This window comes from Haliaeetus albicilla, chromosome 1, assembly GCF_947461875.1.
Source record: "Haliaeetus albicilla chromosome 1, bHalAlb1.1, whole genome shotgun sequence".
NCBI classification, from domain to species: Eukaryota; Metazoa; Chordata; class Aves; order Accipitriformes; family Accipitridae; genus Haliaeetus; species Haliaeetus albicilla.
Window position 1 is genome coordinate 6,835,307 of NC_091483.1, and position 26,483 is coordinate 6,861,789.

The window sequence follows — 26,483 nt, forward strand, 5'->3', positions numbered from 1 at the left end:
CTGTACTGCACAGAACATCAGGCATCTAACAGGGAGCTTTCATTTAAGGTGGTTCCTCCCTCCTCCCCAACCAAGAACGATTAAAAAGATGACAGTGTTAGCCCAGAACAATAAGTCATTGAGAAGATAAAAATATAGCAAAGATTGCTTTACCTCCTTGAAAAGGAAAATGCAACGCAGAAGGTGTTAATTCTCTCAGTCTTTAAGGAAGCAACACTGGAAACCAGCATTTTAAGTTTATTACTTTAAAAAAAAAAATTGCTTCAGTATTACACTGTCATTTTATTTCCCTCCGGTCCATAAAGTAGAACTGTGCAACACACGTGCATCCACTACAGTGAAGAGAAATCGCCGAGGGCAATTTCTGATTAGCATTAGGAAGCTACAGCTGCATTGCCATCCTGCAGCCTGCTGGGAGTTCAGGAGAGCGTTTTTTCTGAGTTTGAGCCTCAGATATCACCCACGTTCAGTAAAGCTCAGTCCCATGGCAAGGAAGACGCATACAAACCGAGGGTATATTTGACTGTGAAAGAAACTTGCCTGCAGTGATTTTAGGAAAAGGTTTTCCCCGAAACAGGTAAAACAAATACTGTATTCAATTCTACTAGAAAGCCCCTTGTAAGTAATCCGGGTAAATACCCATTAAGCAATGTAAAAGCAGAGTTAAGCACTGAACAGGAACTCCTGCATTACATGCTGAGCACCATTTATCACTCTATGCCAAGAGGCAACTAGTGAGAACCTCTTAAAGACACATTTCCCATTAGCTAATTAAATTAAACTCTAAATTTAGTAGTTCATACTTGCTCTTAAACTGACCTGTTTCATCTCGGCAATTGCTGGGATGGGGGAAACATATCACATTTACTATATACAGTCAGTCTTTCTGCGAGCAGACACTGAGCCCGAGTGGCAAAAAGCCTTATAAAAATGCATGTTTGCTCCAGAATTCAACCGGTCACTGTTTGCCAGGAACGACATCAGAGTAATCTTTTAATACTCCAGCCAAGTGGTCATTGTGAGTCTTAAATCGACGTTTCTTCTGAGAAGCGGGTTTCTTCCTCCTCTGAATAGGAGCCTACAAGAAGAAATAAACAGTAGTCAAAAAATCTGCCCTCCAGCTGTGACATCTGACCTGATGTGCGACGCTGTGGTAGTCATCACTTCTGCGAAGAAGAGCCCTACTTGAACCAGGGGTGGGCAGGCAGGGAAGGAGCTTGCTTTTTTTTGCAAGAAGCAACAGCATTCACTTCAAATCCAGGCAGGGAGATGACCCTGGGGACAGAGCAGAGTCTCTGTACGCCATGCACAGTAGTAAAGCTGGTGTTTATAAGTAAAGTTTTCAAACACTCCCACACAGTTAACAGAAGCAGGTACTTGCCCCATAATTCTACCCACAATTATGTGCTCAAAGATGCATTTAACATATAAGGAATTCATGAGGGGTTCCTACACGATGACAGGCATTAAAGCATTTAGTGTAGTGACTAGCAGAAACCAGGAACGAGTCTTGTGTGGAAGGGCTCTCATGAAAGGACAGTTTGAAGCCAAGTGCAGAAAAGACGAGACATGCTATATCACATACAAATAAATGTAAAAAAAAAAGAAAAAAAAGTCTGAAGCCAGAAGGAAAGCATCTTTGGAGAGCCTGCAGCCATTTTGGCCTCCTAGTAAAACACGAGGGTATTGCACCCAGTTTGGAGAACAGGGTGTGTGGGGTGGCAGGCACGTTACACGGTTCCCATCAGGATTTCAAAGCTTCTTAGCAGAAAAGCGAAAGTTAAAAAAAACCCCACCCTTCCCCCAAAAAGTAACTATTCTTCTACTCCTAATGTATTGTACAGCTTCAAGCAGAAGCTTCCACTTTGGAGCTCACAGGGATTTCTGGCATTTGCCCTCTTCTTGATGCTGCTTGGATTACACCGGCTCAAACAAGTTATAAAAACACTGACTGCTGGCTACAGCATTGTTTTTTACAACTTCTTAAAATTGGTCACGCTTCCCCGAGCTACACAAAGCAGCTGTGCATAGGCTCACCAACATGTTTTGGAATTAACACTGCATGGTCAGGAAAGGGGGAATCTCCGAGAAAGATCTGTAATTTGTATCTCTTACTATTTTCTTTGGTCCAGTTTCTTGCATGGACGAAATACCCTGTCGTTTCAGATACTCTTCAATTTTCTCCTCATCCATAGAATCCACGGGAATGCTCCTCCACAGCTTCTGAAATTCTGAAACACCAAACAAACCCTCATTTTATATCCCAATGAACAAACCCTGGGCAAAGCCCCCACACGAAGGGAAAGAAACCGACTTGATTTCAAACGCTGAAGTATTCTGGCATGTCAGTCTGTGATTGTACAGATGCAGCGGTCACCGCCAGCAGGCACCCAATTAGCACAACCTTTACCCACTCCAAATGCTGGATGCACTTCCAAAAAAAAAAAACCAAAACCCCAAACAAAAAAACCCCAACAAAAACCCCAAACTCCAACCAACAAACCAACAACAACAGGACACCCCCAAAACTTAATGGAAAAAGATGAGCTGATTCTCAACTGTGCTAACTGCACTCCAGCATCAGGAGCACCCACCGGCAACATGTGCTTTTAATGTTAATTTGCTATAGATTCTCTAGCATCCCTATAGCTGTCAACATGTTTTACAAGCCTCGGTTCAAAAGATCTTGGTGAAGGGTAATAACTAACCATAAATGGCAACTTCATTTACACATCTTCAGCTGCCATTGTCTTGGGAGACTTGTCATCTCATAGTCCAATTTACTAAAGATTCAAGACATTTACTTCAGTGGGTTTAAACTCGTTTATCACTGTAATATAATACATACCATGCTATACAGACAATAAATTACTAAAATTCCTCTGGTGTTAAAAAGAAGAGAGATACCTTAAAAGCCACAGCAGCAGGAAAAAAGACAGAGACAGTAAGTCTTAATTAGAGCAGCTGCCATCTGCCTGCACACTTTCTGCCTCATGTAAAGTTTCACAGAGCCTTTGGAATGCCTTCTCCAGGCAGCGGCTGGTACAATCCCACCTCCCTTCATTCCCCAGGCACTAAGTTAGATATATCCTGTCAGCAGGTTTGGCTAACAAACTATAAATAAAACACGAGGCACACATAGCAACGCAAGACTAAATTTTTTCCTTTATTTCCAGATAAATTTAGTATACAGTTGTCAAAACAACCACAACTTCTGCATGCTTAAGAAGCTGTCCTATGCAGCAGGCGATGAAACACTCCAGTGACGGTCTGCCACAGATATACCAGCTCTAGACACGTCGCGACAAAACGGCACTGTACGAAAAGCATACGTAACAGACTTGGTTCCTGCACTTGGACCAATTCCCTTCCTAATGCATCTTGTTTTTCTATGAAAGTACATGCTTTAAGTCTCAGGTCTTTCTTTTCTTCCCTTTGCCAACAGTAAGGGACTGTTCAAGCTTTCCAGGAAACAAAAGAAAGGAATTTTGCCAGCGAAGAACAACAATGTTCATTTTTGGTAATGCAGCATTTTTGAAGAGAAATAAATCCTGTCAAAACACCACTTTTGGTCACACGGAGATAGCGCTCAGCTTGTTTCTCATACAGGCACATATACAGCACAGCGGGATCGAGACTGCAGTTTTCAGATAACTTAATGCAAGGACTGACACTGTAGTCAAGACATTCTCCGTCTGCTCATCCATTTTGAGTGTAATTCCGGGCTTTCAGCATCACTTGCGGTGCCAGCTATCACAGATCATCCCTCACCTATTCCTGCTGTGGCAGGTGGAGAAGGTTGTGTTATGATTGAAGCTGAACATGCAAGAGAGATTTCTCAGCGATGAGCACTCAGATTAAGTCTTAACAGCAAAAGCCTGCGCAAGGGTCCTGTTGCATCCTCCAGACTTAGAGGAACATGCTCTTTCAGGCTATTTTGTTTCTGTTCATGCCCCCTCCCTGTCCTGAGCACCCAAGCTGGACTCAGCTGGACACCATGACCCTGTGGTGCTTGGAAAGATGAACCAGGTGATGGGTGTGCAAATGCAGTATCGCGCTTCGTGAGTTAACTGTACTGCAAATCATGTGTTTCTGCAGTTCATGCGTGAAGTGACAAGGCTGCACATAAATGCATGACTGTTAAACAGATCCCAGTTAGAGATACTTTGAGACTGTGTTGTGCTATACTGCCTTTGGCTCTGCACAGTTGGCTCCTGTGGGAGGCGGAGAGATGCAGGTCAGTCCTCCAAGATGCACGACAGGCACGTGTACACAAGGTGATAGCAGATGAGAGACTTGATAACTCTGCACTTTTACATGACAGTGTCCTTTTATTTATAGTGTTCTGCTACAAACACAGATGTGTCGTTTCCTTGTTAGAGTTCATGATATATGGACAAATATGCCCCAGTCCAAAAAAAAAAAAAAAAAAGAAAGAAAGAAAAAAAGGCTGAGGATAGGTGCTTAATGTTAAACTGGTCTACATTCTTCTGGGGAACAGAAGTGAAAAATTAAACGCTAGAAAATAAATGGTCAGCTCTTCAAGGATCAACATGCACAAAAGTGCAGATCACAGTTAATATCTAACCACAGCATTCTGCATTTCTTGTAATGCAGCGGTTATACCATCATTACAGCTTCACATTCACCTTTTAAACTTGGCCGAGAAATACGAATGTAACAGTCACCAAGAATCAAAACCGCAAAGCGAAAATCGACTTTACATACAGATAATTTAATCCACTAATCGGCCCCACCAGAGTAACTCTACACAGTATTCTGCAACTCCATTTAAAAACTCCTTTGTAAATCAGGCTGCTTTCAGTGCTATTGCTTTGATTGCAATAACTGCAAAAGAACCTTCTTCCCATGCTGAAGCTGCACATAAGGCTGTAAAATACCTTATTGCCTAGGAAAGGGGGGAGTCACAACAACATGGTCCATCCCCATCCACCCCCACCCCCCAGATGCTCTGTGTTAAAGGATTGGTTCAGAACTAAAAGCACAGGATAAAGGTGGAGACAGAGCTGCCACCCTTCAGACAGCTGTGCATACTAGCTGTTTGCATTTAGGGTGCCATCTAAAGGGAAAAGGAGATACATCTATCATCTCATCACAAAAGCGATTCAGTGTAACACCAGACACCAGCTAAATGCAAGAACTGAAGAAACAGATCAGCTGCCTGACTGGCACTGAACCATTTCCACATTACCTGTCAGATTTATTCAGAAGGCTCCAAGGACTATGTCCCTATCAGCTAGTGAAAGTTTAGACCTTGGGAATACGCTATCTGAATTATTGTGACATCCTCTCTGAAAGATGAGAACCTATGGGAAAAGCTGGTAATAACTACAGCTCTCATGAAACAACCCTCCGCATTTGTAGCTGTGGTATTTCTGCACCTCAAAATTCATACCCTTGACCCAAGATAGAAAGAGATTTCTCCAACTTCTTTGAGGAATATCTGAAATATTGTCACCCTGGCCTTTGCTATGTGGCTCCAGGTAAAGCGGGTCACCACTTGTTAAAAGCAGTAGTTCATGAGAGGGGCCAGGGAGGAGGAAATGACACACAACGACCCGATTACTGTGCTCCACCACCTCTGGCACAGTGTCCTCGCTTATGGTTGGCCAGGCAGGAGGATGCGGCAGGCTGGCCTGTCTCTGGGGAGGGGAGAAGACAGAAAGAAAAATGCTGTGATGAGCTGATGTGCCTGAAGAGCAGACAACAGTGACAGAAGGCAGTTCCTACAGATGGTTTCAATATAGCGGATCCATTTTTCACAGTGTCTCCTTTTCTCTGTGGACAGGGCACAGGGAGTTCAGTACTGGTGTGAGGAGCGGGAAGGGGACTGTTGGAGCAGAAAGCTCACCACATGCTGGCCTGCTTCAGCCAGGCATAGAGAACAGGTTCAGATGCACACATTCCTGCAGCGCACGTAACCATTATGATTACTGAGCACATTCAATTTTCCTTCTCCGTGTCCTGTCAACTGCTGGGTGATCTTTACGCCACCAGAACACGGTGAAGGTGAGACACTCTTCTATCAGAGCCACTAAACTATTTGATAGATCAGCCAGAACAAGCGTATAATAGCTATGGAAGGAAAAAAAATGTCCAGCAGTCAAGACAGCAAGGTTTCGCCTGACTGCAGCAGGCGGCTTTCAGACAAGCTGACAATTTCTCCTACAGCTTAGGCTGCTATGACAAGACGGAGCCCAGAAAAAGTCCCCTGGGGAGAAATTTCCAAAGAGTTTCTGGCCAAAGCAAAGCAGGTGCTGCGAATGCTCAAGGAGACAACGCGCATTTTCAGCAGAGCTTTCAAGTCGTGATGCCAATGCAGATCTTCCCCAGAAGAGGCAGAAAGTTGTGAACCTGGTACCCGAGGTAGGTGCTTGGTGTCTTGCCTGGATTACGAACAAATCCTATATGCAATATCTTGCAATTTGATCACTAAAAGATTTTAACTCAGAAGACTGACAGAATCAACATTACTCACAGGCTGCTCTCTTGCTCCTCCAGATAGCTGACTTCTGGTCTTTCAAGTAATGAGAGGAGGGAATGAGACTACAAGCCAATTCAAAGGCCACTTTAGATGTTTGCTGACATCTCCATCATCACAGTGTCTGCATGCACAGACTAAAAATAATGAGCTTTGACCAGCAGTAACCAACACACAGCAAAGTAGAGGGCAGCGTAACAAAAATTTTGCAAACACCTTCTCTCTCCTAAACGCCCAAGGGGTAAGGATGCACAGTTACCTCAACTTTACTGCATCACGAGGTGCCTCATACACGAAAACAATTTGCGCTGACATTCCCTGAGTGATTATACTCTAACATGCTTACATTTGGGGAACAAGTCATGGGTAAATGGCTGCATGGTAACTTCAGTGCAGCTTATCCTGCACTTCTGACTGCCTCACCTGCTCTTGCAAAAAGGTTGAGATGGCTTCTGGAGATAATCTGCTATATCACACTGGTAATGAAATCTGCCAGAGATTAAAAACAGCTTAAAGATCTTCACTGACCTGAGCCAAAAATCTTAGCACAGGACAAGAACAGACAATAACAGGGCAGAAGGGAAGAAACAACTGAGTAACAGGGAAAGACAGAGTTCTGCTTCCTAACAGTCTCAAGGAACACAGTACTAGATTTATACCTAAAGGAAAGGGTGCTTGATATTAAGTCTGTGCTGCCCCTGGTCCACCTTGCAATTCAAAGCCAGAGCAGTAAGTCATCACTGATCCCAAGCAATTTTTATACTGTTAAATTTAAGAGGCTTTGGCCATTCTTTAAATCTCTTCAAAGGTGCTTAGGAAAAATATTAGAAACATGTATAATTAAAAGCTTTTCAGCACTAAAATACTTCCTATATTGCATTCAGACGTGAAAGATACCATCTCTAACAGTTAAGCAATCAGACTGGCCTTTCAGCATTCAGCCACGGGGTGAAAGCTTGGTTCACATGCAAAGTGCTTAGCCCCAGCACAAAAAAGCAGTGCTTTACTTGGCTGAAGCACCTGAAATCTAGCCCTGCTTTTATAAACACTTTCAGCTACACACTACTGACAGAAGATTAATTAGTCAGGAAGTCAAGAAGGAACACATGCAATCTGAACCTTCCTTGGCTAATCACATAAAAGGAAGAACAAAAGCCGTTCCTTACTGCAAAAACCTTCTCCAGTACCCTTGAGATCACGATACATAGGTACTGCACCACTGCTGCAGTACATTAGGATTTATTTTCAAAAGGGGAGAAAGAAAAGCTTGTTCAGCCATCAAAACAACTGTAGCAAGGGCAGAGGGAGGCACTCCCAGAAAGCAGTTCCTCCCACTACTTTAGACAGAAAGCTCCAGATTGCCCCAGCAGCTCCTCTTTCTCTACTGACTAGTGATGGAGCTCAGACAGCGATGGGAGAGGATGCCTAACTTGTAGAGGATATTAATCCTAGCCAACATATGTTCGAAACCGGAGGGCATCATACAGCAGAATCATGCACTGAGGAGCGCAGAGGCCTTATTTCTAATGATAAACATTAAACTAGAAACATATTTTGAACTGTCATCAGCTGCTAGATCAAAGAGTCTGACAACACTTCAAGGCTTATTTTGCAGTCTTCTAAAAACTTCGTTTTAACGTTGCTGGAGATAATGAGCTGAAACAGCACTGCTAACGCAGAAATGTGTCATAACTCATCCTGTACGAAGACAATTCTGCCAGTGACTCCCTAAGAGACAGGCTTCTGGTGCTCTGGAAAGAACTGTAAAGCAAAACTGCTTGGGAGGGATGGGTCTTCTTAATCACAGGGTAACATGGTTGGAAAAAGGACCCGTTCCAGCTGCAATAAGTAAGCGAACTCACTCAGGGATGTTTTAAGAGTTGTGGCATACACAGGCAGATCACAAAATTCACAAAAGAGAAAGCATTCTTGCTCCCTCTCAGAACAAAGCACCATCATCCGCATGAAAAGAAAAACCAAAATCAGCAGGAACAAAACAAAACAAAAAAACCCAAACAAAAAAAACCAAGACAACCCCACCACTTTTTGATCAGATGGGAACATGCTGCCACCTGCGGATGAAAGAAAGCAAAGCCACCTTGAAGTACAAACAACACTGCACACTAGCAATCCCTTCATTACAGACACTGCAGGCTTAAAATGCCTGCCTTCATCGGGAGACTGAGCCAAACGGCTTAAACATTTTGTTTCAAGGGGTTTTAGAGGGTTTTGTTTAACCTTTTCTCCCCTTTCACAGCAACAGCCTGCATTGCTTGTTCCTAAACACAGATCAGTGCTGGGTGTGCTAAAATATAATGTATTGTACATGAACAGCCTTGGATTTATACTGGCTACCTGATGAAGAGTTGGCAGATGTCTCTTGCTACGTCTTAATAAAATGGGCTCTTTTATTAACTTTCACAGTTAATCCCGGAGTTAATACAAACTAAGAGCAATAGGGTAGAGATCTCCCTCTGATAACTCTTTTAGGATGGTTGGGTGCCAGTTATCTGCAAATAAATTGCACAAGAAGAAACTATCAGCAATCATGACTGTAATACAACCAGTAGCTGCTAAAAACTTAAAAGCTTTGTCTTAACAGTTACTGCAACAGCACTGATTTCTAAATGTTTTGGCCATGTTCGGATCCCTAAAAACTGTGGGCTGATGGACTGAAGAGACACTATCTGAACAGGATGACAGTGTTAATGGTAAACTCATAGGTGTTTGGGAGTTTAGAAATTCCTGTGAATGCACACTAAAGGCTTATAATTCTGCATTTCACATATAGTTCCTACTGCTGCTATCAAGAAGTGACAGAAATTAAGGTTTAAAAACAGATTCACGTCAATATTTTGAAACAATTCTTGTATTTTTAAATGCTGTAGATGTCACATCTACTTAATTATCCTTGTGGAAGAAAGCTATCATTACTAAAAGTGTGGTACATAACAAATAAGTTAATGATACACATTTCCAGTTGCTTAATTCTACTGAAAATAAATAAGCCTCTCTGAGCTAGCCAAAGAAAAAAAAAAAAAAAAACAAAACAGCTTTTTGGTTTGTCCTACAGTCCTGTAAGTAGAGCAGTTCAAGTTTCTATCAAAACTCTTCCCCCCCTTTTTTTTTACCATAATGTGACATTATATGATAAGATGGCTTTATGTGGCATGTTGCAAGAATAGTATCTTAACAACAGAAGTGTTCGGTGTCATTGGAGTCATTTAAAGTAAGGTCTTTTGACACAGATTGCCTTCTCCTTTCTGTACTTACAGGCATCTGATGTTGGCATAAATGTCATTATTGGAACACACCTTGATTTGTGTAATGAATTTCTGTGCATAAACAGGCACATTGTACCAGAGGATTTTACCACTATTTGTTAGACAGAAAACACATGCTGACCTTCTGAAGTCCCAAATCTTCTCCAGCTCTAGGCAGCAGCACTACCCCACGTCTGCGCTCTCCTCCCAGTTGTAAACTACCCCTTCTCAGAACTTTTGCTCACATCTCCTCCCTGTTTGCTTCCTCCTTCTGTTCTATTTGTGGCTTCTCATCGCGTTCACCAATAAAAGGCACGTGATTAATAACCTGGAAAAAACGCCAACAAACTTGCACCTAGAAGCCATTCTTTTGGGTTTTTTTGGCTGCCCTTTACAGAGCAAAATGTTAGATGCCATTTTAGTCACAGTCAGGTGATTGTTAGTCTCTTCTGTACTGCTATGCTTGAAGCAAGTTGTTGGATTCCTGGTGCCACGTTCAAATGTACCAGTATAAAACAGAGGCTATCACCCCAGAACTCACTCGCTAGTCTTGTTAGCCTTATGTTAATATAAACCGTTCTCCTGACATCTGGGTATGCCTAGTATTTCATTACCACCCTAAAAGACTGCTTACACATATAGGTGTTTAAGATAAATTCAAATCAACTAGCATGGAAACATATGTAAAGGAACACCCACCTTCATCCACAGTAAACTGACAGCTCTTGTCATTGTAGAAAAGAATTTTCTTCTTATCAGGGCGATTAACAAAGATGATCTGGTCCCCTAAAGCCTCAGAAACAAATGCAAAAGAACAACTCAAAATCACTTCGTTTCCAAGAGTAAGGATTCCAACTTGAACAACAGACCCAGATCTTGTGCTACAAGAAGCACAACAAACTAGAGAAACAGCAAAGTAACTGGCAATGAAAAGCATCCAAAGCAGACACTGATACTAAGTACACTAATAAAACAAAGATGAGATATGGAGGACGGAGATCAAGCTATAAAGCAGAACTAAATGCCTACAGTTGGAATGTGGGAGATCAAGAGTCTTTTATGAGAAAGAGCTTTGACAGCTGTGCCACAACATCAGGCCAAATCTGAAAGTAAAGGATGAAATACAGAAAAAACTACAGCATTAGATCTTCTGAAATAGCTTTTGAGTTATCAAAAGAACAGAAACAACTCATGAGAAAATTCTCTTAGCCTCTGCGTCCCCTTTGAGAAGCTAACCGGAACGGGTTCACTGAATCGCAGACATGTGCTACTCACCTTTATAGCTTTCTGTGCATTGGGTAGCCCTTCCTCAATATCTTCTAAAAGGATTCCTCCCAGCCCTCGCTGGTCATGCTTGTCCAATAGCCTGAGCAGAGCCTTCTTATCTTTCAAGTTGTACTTGGGTTTGAAAGCATACTTCCCATCTACAACTTCTATTTTTGGATTGTTGACTAGAGCCTGTAATAGGGACATAAATTTTAAACCTTAAAAAGAGCACACATTAGTACTTTTTTTCTAGTGTGCTTTTGAGCAGCTAGAGCACATCAGCCACACATTACAGCTGCCAGTTTGGAGGTTTGAGTTTGAAACGGATTTTAAATCCCTAGATCCTAGATCCACCAGCCTAGGCATAATTTGCCACAACATAAAGCACAAAGCACCAAAGGAAGCTTAACGTCATTCACTTAATGCCTTTGGGCTCCAAGGTCCATGAAGCCTCTTATGGCAGAACGCCGCACGCATTTCTTTTTAAGAAAGGAATCAACATAAAAAGAAGAGGGAACACAAAAAAGCATGATATGGCTGAATATAAAGTGCAAACACACAACTCGGCATATCAAGCTCGGGTCATATGGATGTTATGAATGTGAAAGGCATTAACCCGGGATGAACAAAACAGGAGTCAGTCTTCCCCAACTGCCGCCACTTGGCACCAGCAGCTGTAGAAGAAATTGAGAAGAGCAGACCTCCTGCACAGTAGGATTTTAATTATGATGCCAGCTTCAGAGTGAAGCTGACCAGAAGTTCATGGACAATTGAAATGATTTAAGATAAGCTCCGAATCACTTTTGCTGTGCAGCCAGTACCACAGTGGAAGTTCACCTGTAACAGAGGGCAACTCTACTTAGTTTCTTCTGCAGATGCCAGCCTGACCCTGAAAGGAGAAAGAGAAGAGACACAGAAAGAAGAAAGGAGAGAGAAAACACCTGTAACAGAGAAGGTAACTAACTTTGGCGCTGCAGGGTGTTTGTTCACCTTCTCTCATCCAGTAACAATTCAGTGATGATTTTATATGCACTTCTTGGGAGGAGCTTTTTCATTCCATCTTGATATTCTAGTTCATTACAGAAACAACTTGGAGCTACCTTTTAAAAGACTTCAGCAAAGTCAAGCTTCCGTCACAACCAACACTGCCGTATTGGAGGTTTCTGTACCCCAGAATATTAGTACTGGTAGCAAAGGAATGCCACAGGCTGCATTAGTTAAAACCATCCTAGTTTTACTATGCAGAGATTTTTTGCCCATTTCTCAACAGCCTTTACTATTCTGTTGTGAGGATTTTAAATATGATCTGAGCAAAACCAGGTACGCCAATCAAGTACAAACACCAAACATGTTATTTTGCCGATTTATTCATCTTGAAATTCCATGAAGACATTCAGATTGATTAAGCATGAAGATGAATATGGTGGCAAGTTACAGTGAATCTGTAAGAACAAAACCTAGCATCCAGAGTGAGCCTAATGAACTCCAACAGTGGAATTTGCAGATCTGTTGCCCCACGATTTCAGACATAAATTTCACATCAGAATTCTTCATTTTGGTAAGTAACAAAGAACTGTAAGCCTATGAATTTTGTGCCATACTCCTTTGGTTTAGTTAATTTAACATCCTCGATGTTGGAAGAGATCTCCGCTTGAAATTGTTCTTTAGAAAAAATTCCTTAAGAAAAACAGCTTGTTCATATAAAATTAGTAATGAATAAATTCACTTGACATAACATATACTCTCTGTGTAACAATTCCAACAGGTCCGTAAAAATGTCAGAATAGCTTTCATTTCAGAGTTACCTCAACGGTAGGAGTTACAAGACAGACAGACATGTGAATCAACATAGTTTCTTAAAGAGGAGATTATATATTTATAGAGCTTGTAGTTAAATAAACATGTGTAATTCAGGTTTATCATAATCCTTTATCTTCAATTAAGATCTAAACATATGTTTTCTTTACCTCGCTCATTAACCATTGTTTCTGTTTGAGTCCAATATCTAAATGCTGTGTCTCATCCAAAATCTCTTCTAGGGTTAATGGATGTGTATCACCACGCTGGTGCCGAGTCTGGAAAAGTAAATACGATCTATTAGAGTTCTGGACTTACTTTATTCAGTGACTCAATTATCATAAAGTAAATAAAATTGGTATAACGTGATGACAAAACAACTTTTGCAAAACCAGGATGGACACATAGCGTATGAGTTTCAATTTAGGGTTTTTGAGAATATAAGCAAAAATAATTAGTACCAGCTGAGACTGATGACAACGTCATCTGTCTAGCACCAAATTACATGTTATCTTGATAAATAGCTCATGAATCCTAGAAGTTGACTGCATCTAGCAATTCCTATTTCTACTGCAAATAAAAAACATTATCCTGCTTTTTAAGTGACCTTGAATAATTAGGATTTCAGTAATGAAACAATATGCTGACCGTTTTGTTTATTGACAGCATTTTTTAATTTAACGAGCAGTTTCTTGAGATTCTCACTCTTGCAGTAAAAGAATTTTAGAGTTTGAAATATTCAGCATCTTTCAGCTACCACAGGAGAGTAAGTAACGAAAAGTATTTAAAAACATTATATATTTAAAAACAAAACATCGTACCTTCATATAATTCACTATTTTAGCAAGGACTCCAAACTTGTAGCCAGAGCCTCCTGAAAGGGCTTTCAAGTTAAATGACCCATTACTGTGATCTGCAAGAGGAGAAAACAAACAATTAAATGATGCTTTCAACAACACCCTGTTGGCTCTGCACTCCATCTCTTTCTCACTCTACTTCCATAAGCTTTCAGAATTACAACTATGAGCAGAAATGTGTGTTGCAGGAGCAGTCACCCTCAGAGGACTCTGTGCTAGCACACGTGTTGATCCAGATGCACAGAGCTTCCTGTTGACACGCATGGCTCTGGAACACTTCTGAGCAGAGCTCCATAAATATAAAGTTATTGGGACTTGACCTTTAAGAAAACAGCAAGCAACTGCAGCATTACTACCATAAGAGTACATGTTTAATTCTGTGGCTTAACATATCATAATAATTTATGATATTAACTCATGCTGAAATAATGCACTGCATTTTTGCCCAACAATTAATAGGTCTACTGATAGCTTTGTGCTGCTGAGATAGGAGCAGAAAGTTTCACTTATTCCTAAAAGGTATGCAACAGTTACACACCAGGTAAAGGAAAGCTGTGCTGGTTGTGCTGGGTGGTTTTTTTTGGATTTTTTGTTTGTTTGTTTGTTTGGGGTTTTTTTGTTTGGCTTTTTTTTTAAGTAGCTCTAGTGGAAAACTCATTAAAAAAAACCCAAAACCCTCCATAAATTCAAAACAATTCAACTTGGTGTGTTGCACCAGAATCCCCTCTGTTGTCAAGTCTGGTTCTGTCTTAATGCATCATGAGTTTGCTACTGTGTAAAGCTTGTTTTAAAAATTCGTGCAAGGTTGTTAATGACTATTCTATTAACTTTAGCTATTAGCACAGCACATTAAACAGAAATATCCACAAACCGCTACCAAAAGCCACAGGCCCATTACCAGCATAACGTTGCTCAAACTTAATGGTAACAGCTTTTCAGAATTTCAGCTACTCCAGAAAAAGAACATTTCCTATTTGTCACCACAGGAACTTTTTAATCCACTGGTGATTTCTAATCATATTTGACAGGACAGTAGGTATCTCAGAGATACTGAGTTCCTGTTATTTCTGTGGAAAAATCAGTCGAGGGAGAGAAAAGAACAATTAAAGTCAGTGCACTAACTGAGGAAGAGGTTGCAATGGCTGCCGAGAAGAGCTGCTAAGCAAAGTCTTTGCTCTGCTGGGCAGCTGGAGGGTATGGATGAAAGTGGTGATAAGGAGGAGTGGAAGGGCTCAGCGGTTTGCGGTAGCAAAGAAAGAAAGAAAAAAGAAAAAAAGATCGTCATATTCTAGAAAATGCACCTAAGGTGTTCAACAAAGATCAATCACCTCCACCGAGTAGAGAAAGTCTGCTACATTCACCGTGTTTAAATTTAGATGCCCTTGCCAAGTTCTTCACAGGAAACTCCAAATTAAGTTTCCAAAGTCACTATGCTTCAGGTGAATCTTTTTCCTGTCTGTCCCACTACATCTCAACCTACTTCTAAGCTGATCTGTAAGTCCCTATAAAAGGCAACTGCAATGTGGGAATTTTGGATGTAGTCATGTTTCAAATCCGCTTTTGACAATTATCGGGAAGACTTCATGGAAACTGGTGCTAGTGTAGTAAAAAACAATGCCGAAGGAACAAACATCAAATTTAAAACTCAGCAACTGGTAATTGTGAAGCTATTACATCGTATTAGAGGCTTTACGTAGTACAACAATTCTAAAATTAACGCAGAAGAATCAGTATAACTCCAGCTACAGAAGAACATTTTAGTCTGGTTACTAAATGGAAAAAAGGGAGAAAATCAAAAGCCAGCTCCCCCTGAAAATACAGCCTATAGGGATTTTCCCCTACAGGGTCCCCTTTTATTGTTAAAAATTAGTGTCTATGGAGGACATTTTCCAAATAAAACAAACATACGTGTAACGAGAGGTCTAAAGTGACTAAAATAAATTCAGAGGTACAACAAATAGTTAAGATGACTTATCATGTATTTGTTCTGTCAATTGAATCAAGAAGATTATCGTGTTTAATCTGCCTGGCTACAGCCTGCTATAGTTCATGACAAGCAAATCTAACCACACGGCGAAGCTGGAAATCTGCAGATATTAACACTTCAAACGTCATGGTTTGACCGGCTGCTTTCCAGCGCAAAGCAAAGCAGGGTCACAGCCACTGTCGCCCTCCCAGCACGCTTCTCCACTAACAAGCTCATCACGCACAAAGAGCATCCCCCAAAACGAGAGCGGGAAGGGGTTCGTTTCTTATTCAAGACAGTAAGAGCCAAATTTATGAATGATTTACTCCTGGGGTTGAGGGCTTGATGCAAATGAGCATAAAGGAAGTTGTCAGCAGCATCATACTCTGGCCAATGGTAGGAAAGCTCCATCTTAGCAGTGCCATAGGCTGCATTAAAAAAAGGGACCAGAACAGCGCTCTTTCAGCATCCTTTCAGACAAGAGGTAGGTGTGTATTCATTTTATAACATTGTCTTAGGTTTATCTTGATTACTAAAAGAAAATATGCCTGTAACCTACAAGCCTGTAAAAAGCTTCTTAGAATCAGAATGATTTTTCTCTAGGTTTAGCAGGATTTTATTCCGCTGAACGCAGAGGGGCTTGTCTTGCACTATCAGACAAGCACTTTCACCATCTGTGCACTAATGGAAAATTGATGACCACTCCATCTTGCAGAAAAGCTAATGCACCAAGCCAAGATTCAGTAAACAAAATGGATTTCATGCTTATTGGGGAGGTAGCTTGTTTCCTGCAGCCTCACGTTCCTTGTAACTGATTCTGTATGTTTTTGCAGAAATGACAGTGAAAAGATTTTCCTTAAAACAAAGACAGCTAAACCTGAAATTTAAGAAATATATCTCCCAAGTGGGTATTCTGTAAACCGTATCAATTAAGCTGCCTAAAAGAGATCTATGTTCATGGATATGCTAAAAACCTGTTCTAGAAATTTGGTACATTAGGGTAGGAAGAAAATCCCGTTGCATATTATTATTCCTGTAAATACTGGAGCCGTGATCAACACAATACAAACAGACAGGTTAGAATCCATCTGAGATTTGTAAATGCTATTACGCCAAGATGTCTATTCAGTGGTTTCTTAAACAGGACTTCCTCAGTGCTGCATTGAAATGATTTTTTGCCAGTCATTTCCCTCTGCTCCATGCATACGATTTCAAATAAAGCTGCTCCTCTGCAGCGTCTAAAGATGATGATACTTTTAAATTAAAACCTAATACGGGTATTACAGAAGCCAATTCATTAAATATTTAACTCACTGCATTTTGGATACATACAATAGCTGAAATGCATTCAAATCAGACTGGCTTAAAATATTAATTTAAATTGTGCCATTACAAAATAAGTAAAACTGCATGAAACCAGACCATCTTTGACAGCTTTCAAAGACACTAACCTTATTAGTGCTGTGCTAATTCTGAAGGCTCGGCAATGGCTCCTTCAGTCTTGTATTTTAATAATTACAGCAACGAGTATCTGATATTTATCTGCCTCGCCTCATTCAAATCTAAGGAGATCATCATCATCCTCGAGAAGCACGAACCACCTCCGGCACAGGCATTAAATTCCACCTCCCTGCGTAAAGACGAGTTTCTCTACGCTGTGCAAATCGCTGCCCTAATGGTGGCTGTGGAGTGGGAAGGGGCCGGCTGCTGCACTGCGCCGGCAGCCGAGCGGCATGGACTCCTGCCTGGGGAGCCATTCCATGCCATGCCAAAGATGCTCCTCTCCTCTCGGCAACAGAGCTACAGCCTTGGCGGAGAGCTGTGCCGGCAAAGGGTTCTGGCTACGCAATGTAAACATGCCCAGTCTCTACAGTGGCCCCAAATCTCGAACACTTTTAGCAATTACTAAAATACTAAATTTCATACATTACTGAACTTCATTAAATACATCAGCAGGAACAGTTAATTTTTGTGCCTGGTGTTTACAGAGTGGGCAAACTTAAATGCAACAGATTCCAAGAAAATCCTCAGTCTTGGAAATCTGTTTAAGAAGATCAAAACAAAACCCCTCTCCTTTCTTTCTCAAGGATATTCTCTTGCCATTTAAAATACACATTTAAATCCTCCTTGTTTTAATTACCCCTTAAAGGGGACTCCAAATCCTTTTATTTAGCCCCCCCTTTCTCTCTCACAGATTTTCAAAGAAATCTTCAGACCAGCGTTTCAACAACCCTCCTGACTTCTTAGTCCCATAAAACAGGTCAGCTGAGTTTCTTTCCTAGATTGTGACCAAACCAAGCCTCGCTTGCAAAGCCAGGACCCAGCTCAGCTCAGGAGTATTTTTAGCTTGGAGTTGCTCTGTAATCTTTTGTTTAAGAAAAAACTAACAGTTTAATTAATCCTATCCATCTCAGCCATACTTTGTATATTCAGTTACAAATTTGTGTATTCAGTTACAGATTTAACAGAGGAAACAGTAAGTTACTGCAACTGCTCCAATAAATGTCTGTATCAAATACTAATGCCAGGTATATTCCCAACAACAAAGTTGTTCTGTTTCAGTTTAAACCCATTAAAGACAGAAGGATAAAGAACAAAATGTTTAATATTTGACCAGTAAAAATAAGACATAAACTGCAAGCTGGTTTGGCTGCATCATCCTGGTTTTCACAATATCCTTTTTTCAAATAATGACACAAAAATAATGACATGTACTTAGGCTGCTTTAAGTAATCTGTTTTAGTAGACACCATCACACTTTGCCTTTGTCACTTGCCATTTATTCAGGCATTTTGTAGTTTTCGACATCTAAACACATTGATTGCAGAATTATTTCTGGGATACACAAGGTTCATTAAAGTATTACCGGTGAGCACAGTTTAACAAACATCAGCGTTACCCCTTCATTCCGTAGGTTTGATTACTGAATGAAATTCAACTAAATGCGGATAGCCAGGACCATTTTGTAACGAACATAGCTAGGTTTTCACTTTCTGCGTTATGTTCAAAGCAAAAAACTCTTTCCTTAAGGCATGGAAATAAGACTCCAGGTTTCTACAAAGTTACAATCTTGTCTCTCTCTTCCCCTTCCATAATCCCACGTTTTCTGGGGCACCCCAGCAGAGGAAAGCACATTTTGCGAGCTGCCCCTTAGCCGGCACGCATGCACCCACAGGCTTACATGCGGGGCACAGGCTGGCTTGTCAGTGCTGCTCACCACCACGTTTCACCTAAAAACTCTTTGCTATTTCTTCAAGGGAATATGGAGATCTGACTCAATCTCCTTCTCCCACACGCAGTTTTCAATCGCCTGAAGGATTCAAAGGTTATTACGGTGTCCTACGGTACGCTAAGACAGGTAACCAGAAGTTACTGTCACTCCTTGGACACTTTTTATTCCATTAGACTATATACCAAAAGTACTGTAAGTTCCCTCAGTTTTGGGAGGCAAAGCCAGGGAAAGGAGGAAACCGGGGGAAAACCAGACACAACTGTAAAGATGTTACTGCCAAACACCTCATCCACCTGCTTATCGGTAATTCACAAAGAAATTCAGACACAGACAAAACTGCTTTTTTGTTCTAGATATACTACAGTAATTACTGAGGCACAGCCTACTTCCACACTTTTGAGCAATGGCCTTTCCAAAACAGCACATCTCGACAGCAACATCATTCACGCCAAAGGCAGATCCGCTGAAGCCAACTTCTTGTTTCATCTCTCCCCCACACCACAAAGCAGTCTTTTCTTCTGCTGGGTACAAACAGACAGTACTGGACCAAAGATGACATTCCTTTCCTAGCAGTTAAGCAGAGAATACAGTTGAAAATAAGAAATCAGAACTCCTCAGAAAGAGCTGGGTTTTCCTTGTTATCTATCCAAATGATCACAGCACCACAAATGGGCCAAGATTTCCAAATGCACTCAGTGCCATTCGGGCAGCTGAATGAGGCAGTTGGATTTCTCGAGCACAAACTTCTACTCAACAGTGGAACAGCCTGGGAATGAATGCATCGGGAAATCTGGCGTTCGGAAGTCAAAAGACTTCTGCAGGGTTAACAAGTCTGGGCTAATAGGCAATTCTAAAATAATGAGTTTTAAAGAACCAGGATTGTTTTTTTGTACTAGAACGACCAAAAGTTCTGTTCTTTGAAAACGTCCTCCAAAATAGTTATGATTTATACATTTTTTTAAAGAGTGACCTCTTTCTTTCTCCCAAGTAGGAGAAAAAAGCCAACCAACCAACCTCCAATGACATTAACATTTAGTAAGTTCTTCTAATCACTCAGATAAGGAAGGGCGGTACGCGGATCTCCTGTTTTTCTAAGAATGCCAAAAGAGCACTGAGGACTTTCACACCATGCGAGTACCAGCCTCAATAACAACAGTGGACAGGTCACCGAAACCACTGCATATCTTGAAAAATATCTTTGTAAGCTTTCTGTCTTTGCATATACGTGAAATAAAGAAGCAAAGCTCTCTCATTCCAAAATAATTTGCACTATGTGACACATGTGTGGACCAGTCATCGCTGAAATGAACATTCCAGACAAATCACAAAAGTTGTACATTTAGAGTTTGATAGTTTTGTGAGTAAATACGAGTATGCAACGATCCATGTTTGTAGGAGGTGCGAGCACTTAGTCTGAGCTTAAGTTCTAACAGTTTGGGATAAAAATCACAGCATGTTCTTGGTCAATGCAGTCCTCAACAGCTTTGTTTTTCTGTTTCAGCCCCCAAATCCGTGACAGTGAGCACACCAAGACAACTCTTCAAGAATGGCAACCCTCAACACCACTCACTGGAACGAGACTACATCAATTTCCCAGTATCTGGGCTTTCAAGTGCAAAAAATTTACCCTTTCCATGATAACTGGAACACTGCCTGCTTTATTATTCTGATCATATTCATCTTTACTGTAGTTTCTCTGGTGGTGTTGGCTTTCCTCTATGAACTGCTAGACTGTTGCTGCTGTGTGAAAAATAAAACTGTGAAAGACTTGGAGAATGAACCCAATCCTGTCAGAGCAATGATGAACAGCTTCAGAAAGCATGAAACAGAGGTGGTGTAGGAAGGACTGCGCATCAGCACTTGAAGAACGTTAAACACCTTGAATGAAGCCTCTTGTATCTTACAAATGAGCAAGTCACATGCTTTTTTTTCTTTTGGACTTAAATATAACAGCAACAGTTATCATTTTACCTCTGGATGTGAACTTGAGTAATTGGCAAAGGATTTCGGAGTGCTTAGCAGAAGGATAATCTGTTGCAATGTTATGGGGGGGAGAAAAGATATTTGTTTTCAAATGAACTTTTGTTGTTTATATTGAATTACTAGCATAGATCTTTGTCTACCTGAACAAACAAATGTTGCCTAACATGCATAAAACTATGTTGCTTAACTGGAGAAAATATTTATAAAAACACTCAACAATCTGATCATACATACTGCAAAGACACAGCAGTGCCCTCCCACTGAGGTCAACCACACAGATATAAAAGGGGTGAGAAAAAAGATACGAGATAGAAGGGTTGCATGGCGAGAGATCCCACGAGACAGGAGACACTTGTGTGAATTCTTGCCTTTGACAGCTCTTCTTAATTACGGGTTTCTTGCTTTTAGAAGAGAGGGTGGTGGGAAGAAAAGTAAACCAACATGAAACATACCCCCTAAAATGGTCTTTTCTAACCTCCTGTGGTACAATTTGACCCTTTCTCCCTCCCTTTCTCCAGTTCCAGAGAACTGCTCTCCCCTTACTTCATATTCAACCTGTTGAACAACTTCTGGGTGTTGAGACGTGACTGATGCACTACTTTAAGAATATCTGACTGTTTCCACAAAAGCATACTGTAGTGGCACTACGGTCTGGAACAAACAGGGACATTTTTCTGCCCCAAGGCTGCTGCCTCTATGGTAACCACAACACCACAGGGAGTCAGACATGCTGGAGATTAACTTTTCAAAGCTGAACTGGAACTGACTGAGTTCTCGCCAAGGAAGACAAGCAGACGGGTCGCAGATCTCCCACACCGACGACAGTAATTTTGCTCAGCCTGCACACAGCTTTCAGGTGTTGACATGCTTCACAAAGGAGGCCACACCAGGATAAGCCTTGCGCTAGAGATGGCAGGATGGATGTACGGCGAGAAGTGACTTCATTTTGCACAAGAGAATCTCAGTTTGCTTCATTCGCCTGCCGATGCATCCCAGAGAGTTCACACTCACACCTTTCTCACAAACTGACCGCCTAACACTCAGACCTCTAGCTCACCAGATTGTTTTTCTTCTGTAGCTGCGTTGCATCTATAGTTTTTAAAACCATAAAAGTTTTGCAGTTACAAATTACAACTGTAATAATGGCGTCCAACAGTGTGGCCATCAGTAAGACCTGATTAAGTCTTTCAAACTCCTGAACCCACAGAGAAGCAGGCCAGCGAGAAACATCCCAGACTGAAGCTACATGTGGGACGAGATATTTAACTATATAAAACCCAAATAATATTCCTGTCATTAGGGAAACAAAACCCACCTAGTGGCCAAATGGACCAGTAAGCTACAACGCTGATCTTGCAGTCTATCCACATCAGAAATACCTTTGTGCTATGGCCAGTACCTGTAATTATCTCTTTCTTTTTTTTTTTTTTTTTTTTAAAAATATATAAACTGCCTCTATCAGGTTCAGTATGCCTCAGCTCCAGAAGATCCAGACACAATAAAAGACTCACTAATTTGACTCATGCTCTTCCTGGTCAGTGAGATGGAGTCACAAGACACACAGGCCACTACTAACCAGCACAGCCAGTCCAGTGATTCACCTGGAAAAGCAACCTCCCTTCTGCAATCACAAAATGACACTACCACCGCTGCAACCATTCATCTCAGATACACTTGTTACAGTGAAGTCCCGCCAGTACCAGTCTCACGTGCAGAGAATGCTTTTAGCTAAGAATCAAACTATAAGCACAATTAATGGAAGCTGACATCCCAGGTACAAGACAACTTAGGATCCACACCAAGACGTACAATGAAGCTAGTGTTAGTGACAATAATGCTTTCTGCTGTCAGGGACACCGGGTAGATGCCTCATTACATTCTGCTGTATTTGACAGCGTCAGCCCTGAGAGATCCGTGTCCTGCTCAAGATAGGCAACAGTAGCTGCCTGGATGCACTGAATTAATTAACATGCCTCTTTCCTGAAAGCAAACACTCCGAACAGCAACAGGACTGCTGGCCGCTTGCAGCGTCCCTACAAAACGCTCAATATCGCTGCACACAAGAAGGCAGCGTACAGGAAGTAACACGGCTAGCCTCTGCTATGCTGGCTTCAAGTTCTCAAGCCTTCCTGAGAAGCACACGCAATGACAAATCTTGGGACTCATTCCAGCTACTTATTTCACAGATCTATAAAGGGGGCTGGGTGTTTGCACAAGGAACAGAAGACAAAGATCTACCCTTGCACAGCCCTAGAGCCTCAGGACGATTCTTTCCCAAATGTAGACCAAGTCGTGAAACTGCTCCTGGAGATTTCAGCTCTCGATTACTGTTGGCTAAGACCATCAAGACAAAGGTCTTAAGATAAAGACTAAGGCTTTAGGCACAACTTACTATTCATTAATAAAAAGAAATAAACAGATATGATCAATTTCATTTATTTTCCAGTTACTATTCTGAACTGAGTAAACAAGGCAGAGTTTGAATTTTTCAAATAACTTCTTTGAATAACGATTTCAAATAATGATAGTAATAACTCTTCTCACTGGAAAGCTTACAACAAATCTTCACACACAGACCAGATTTAGCTATACAGTCATTTGAAGATTAGTGTGATCTCAATGTCTCTCCTCCCCAAAAAAGTGACAAGGGCGGGTTCTCTGGTCATAGAATCACAGAACAAGGGAGAACCTGCAGGTGCTACACACCCAGAGACTATCAATGCCAATGCACTGTCACTGTGACATTATTTACCGTCTTTGTGGTCGTTACACAACAAAACTAGGACTGATCATGTTCATTTTCATTTCTTTGGGGGGGTGGGGCAGGGATTCTTCAACATCACGTTCTTACTCCACCTCCCCAAGACCCATCTCTGACACACGCATATCTGACAGGTACCTAACAATCTGGCGATTCAAATAAGAAGCTGGTTTTGAGGCAAAGGAATTGGACTCTGCAGCATCACAGGGCAACTTGCGCTGCCTGTGGCTGCTTAACCTGTTCAGTTGCTTGCCAGCCTGAACACTTGTTCTGAGCTGATTCCTAAGAACAAGAGGAAGAAAGTTGGCTCGCTCGCTCTCCGTTATTTTTCTTCCATCCTTGCTGCTTCTGCAGTACTTAGTAAATACTCTCCAAGGGAAAATGAAAGTAGACTGAACTCATTCCACATAAAAGTGTTATAGAAACCCTGAAATCTTTCTGACGCTGTCTGGAATGAAGCCAGCAGCATAAAAGTTAAAGCGTATTTTCTCAGAGCCACACGTTCCTATTTGTGTAAGCTAATCATTTGACAGCTGCAAAAGCACTTATAAAAATACCCAGCCCACAAAACCACAGAAAAGAAATTACTTTCTCTATCTACTTTGCCACTCGGCCACATATCTACTCAACTCCTCCAGATCAGACTCACGTTTGAACTGTCTGCCCTCTTCCTACCTCCCCATCCCCCTTTCCCAGCAAACCGGTCTCATGCAGGATATGCAGTTTAGGACATTCCACATAGATTTTTATTTTATTTGTGGCAAAGAGACCACGGAAACCTGGCCTCCCTTAACTTATTTTAAAATGTCTGGCTGATAACTTTATTTGGTGCCCTGAGAACCTGGACATACATAAGCAGACTCCGTACTCTTCCCCTCAGACAGAAAATGCTCCACTCCTCCCATCGTCCTTGATGCACTTCTCTGTTGTTTTTAGCTCTGTTGTTTCTTTTGGAGTTTAGAAGACAGCCACACGTGGTATTCAAAATATGACCAAGCAATGAGTTTGTGCAACAGGGTATTTTGTGTTTTAGTAACTCCTGACATAAAATGCACCTTTAAGAGTGCATCCAAGAACTGTCAGTGCTTTCAGAGCACTGAAAAGGCCCCCCAAGTTAGGAGTCTCTCACAGTAAAAGCAAACACAGAGAGTGCCGCTGCGTGCACACAAATCCTCTCCCTGCTACTCCAGATACTGCACTTTTCCTTTGCTCCCACTAATTTGGTGCTGCTTTATTAACCGCTTATTTGATACTGAGAGACGCATTATCAGTGCCATCATCCCAGGGAAACAGCAAAACTCCTGACCAAAGCAGACAGAAACCTACAGAAGCCCTGGTGTTCATGAACAAAGATTAGGTCCCAAGTAACACAAGAATGACTGCTAATCACAATATGCTAGCCAGACAAGATGGAAGGTGCAAAATCCATCACACGGATAGATAGCCTACAACCTACAGTTAACAAAATTAAGTTTTAGGCGCTCTCTTACCAGAAAGACAGAGGAGGAAAAAAAAAGAACAATACCGCTGTTAACACTTGTCCTTGGGTCCAGCAACCACTGAAATCCACTAATTAAAGCTCAGCTTCATCCGAAATATTTTGGCAGCAACGATTACTCCAATTGACTAACAGCAAACAAGTCACAGGATAATGCCTGACATGCATACGTGGTAGCAAAACCGTTTTTTCCCATCGCACAACTAAATTTCCTAACAAAAAGCAACAACTTAAGAAAAAGAATGACAACAACCACCAGCAAAATTCAGATAGACTGATTCATACTAATAAACCATAGCTTAGAGGCAGGTGGTAGAAAACACCAAACAGCTGTGAAACAGAAGACTTTCACCAACCTGCATTCTGTTTTGAGCTTGACGAGCCACCTTGTTCTACCTTTGCTTTCTTCTTTTTTGAAGAAGAGGAGTCAGAAGATGGCGCTGGACGTTTTTCTACTGCTGGTGTGGAGAGGGCACGCTTTTTGAATAGCTCTCGCTCCCTCAGTAAGCTTGGATCCATAATTCTGTCACAAGAAGTAAGAGGAAAAAGGAAGAAAAAGGAAGAAAAAGATATTAGAGTCAATAAGATACTTAAGAGCAGAGAAATCTGTTTATGAAGTTGTTTATTTCTTGTTTGTACCCTTCTCTTCCAGTGCACGGACTTTTAAGAAACTGACACGTCTGGGGATTTCAAGTGTCAGAACAACCCCCCGAACCCCAAAGAAGAATCCCAAGGTAGATAACGAGCTTTCTGAGCCAGGTCTCAAACTCACATCCACCCGGGAAAGCGCCGGGGAAGCCTGCCGGCCCCACACCAAGGCCAAACGCCCGTCTGACCGGCACCCGGCGTTAACGAGGAACTCCAAAGTCACCCACACCAGACAAAACTTAGGCGACAAACCCAAGCGACCGGATCCACCGCCCGAAAACCACCGACCGGCAGCGACCCCGACGGCGTCGGCCCCTCGCTGCCCCCCACGCCCCCCTTTACCCACCTCCGCGGCACAGCGGGACAACGCGAAGAAGGGCCGGCGGCGGGCAGGGGCCTGGGGAAGCCGCCTCCCTCCTTCCCTTTCCTTCCCTCCTTTCCCTCACTCCTCAGCGCCTGTCCCACACCGGCCGGGCGGGCTCAGGGCTGACCGCCTTCCCCCCCGCCCCCCCCCGCCGCCGCCTCACGGCCCCGCCGCCCCGCGCGCTCGCCGCCTCCCTCACCCGCCCGCCGCAGCGCGAGGCGCAGGCCGAGCACCGCCCCCGCCTATTGGGCCATACCGCCTTCCCGGCAGCCTCCGCGCCGCCGCCCCGCCCCGGAAGTGGGGTGGCCGTTGCCGTGGCGACGAGCGGCCCAGCTATCTGCAACAC

At 42.1% G+C, this 26,483-nt stretch overlaps 2 protein-coding genes across 7 annotated transcripts; one reads left to right on the plus strand and one right to left on the minus strand.

Moving 5' to 3' along the window:
- Positions 1–221: 221 nt before the first annotated feature.
- GTF2E2 (general transcription factor IIE subunit 2) lies at positions 222–26,446 on the minus strand. Of its 6 annotated transcripts, none has more exons than XM_069773538.1 (8): positions 26,337–26,446; positions 25,482–25,648; positions 13,650–13,741; positions 12,999–13,106; positions 11,041–11,223; positions 10,465–10,558; positions 2,116–2,231; positions 222–1,078 (listed from the first exon to the last, which is right to left on the minus strand). In XM_069773538.1, the coding sequence occupies exons 2-8, from the start codon at positions 25,642–25,644 to the stop codon at positions 959–961; spliced, it is 876 nt and encodes a 291-aa protein (XP_069629639.1). In that variant the 5' UTR covers positions 25,645–25,648; positions 26,337–26,446; the 3' UTR covers positions 222–958. The 6 variants fall into 6 exon arrangements, with proteins under 6 accessions (XP_069629639.1, XP_069629280.1, XP_069629494.1 ...); XM_069773179.1 differs by lacking the exon at positions 26,337–26,446 and adding an exon at positions 26,120–26,301; XM_069773393.1 differs by lacking the exon at positions 26,337–26,446 and adding an exon at positions 26,120–26,302 and having other exon boundaries at positions 1,016–1,078; positions 10,465–10,551.
- On the plus strand, positions 15,616–23,300 carry SMIM18 (small integral membrane protein 18). Its single transcript, XM_069773660.1, has 2 exons — positions 15,616–16,135; positions 20,385–23,300. Exon 2 carries the CDS (start codon positions 20,430–20,432, stop codon positions 20,721–20,723), a length of 294 nt encoding a protein of 97 aa, XP_069629761.1. The 5' UTR covers positions 15,616–16,135; positions 20,385–20,429; the 3' UTR covers positions 20,724–23,300.
- Positions 26,447–26,483: the final 37 nt, after the last annotated feature.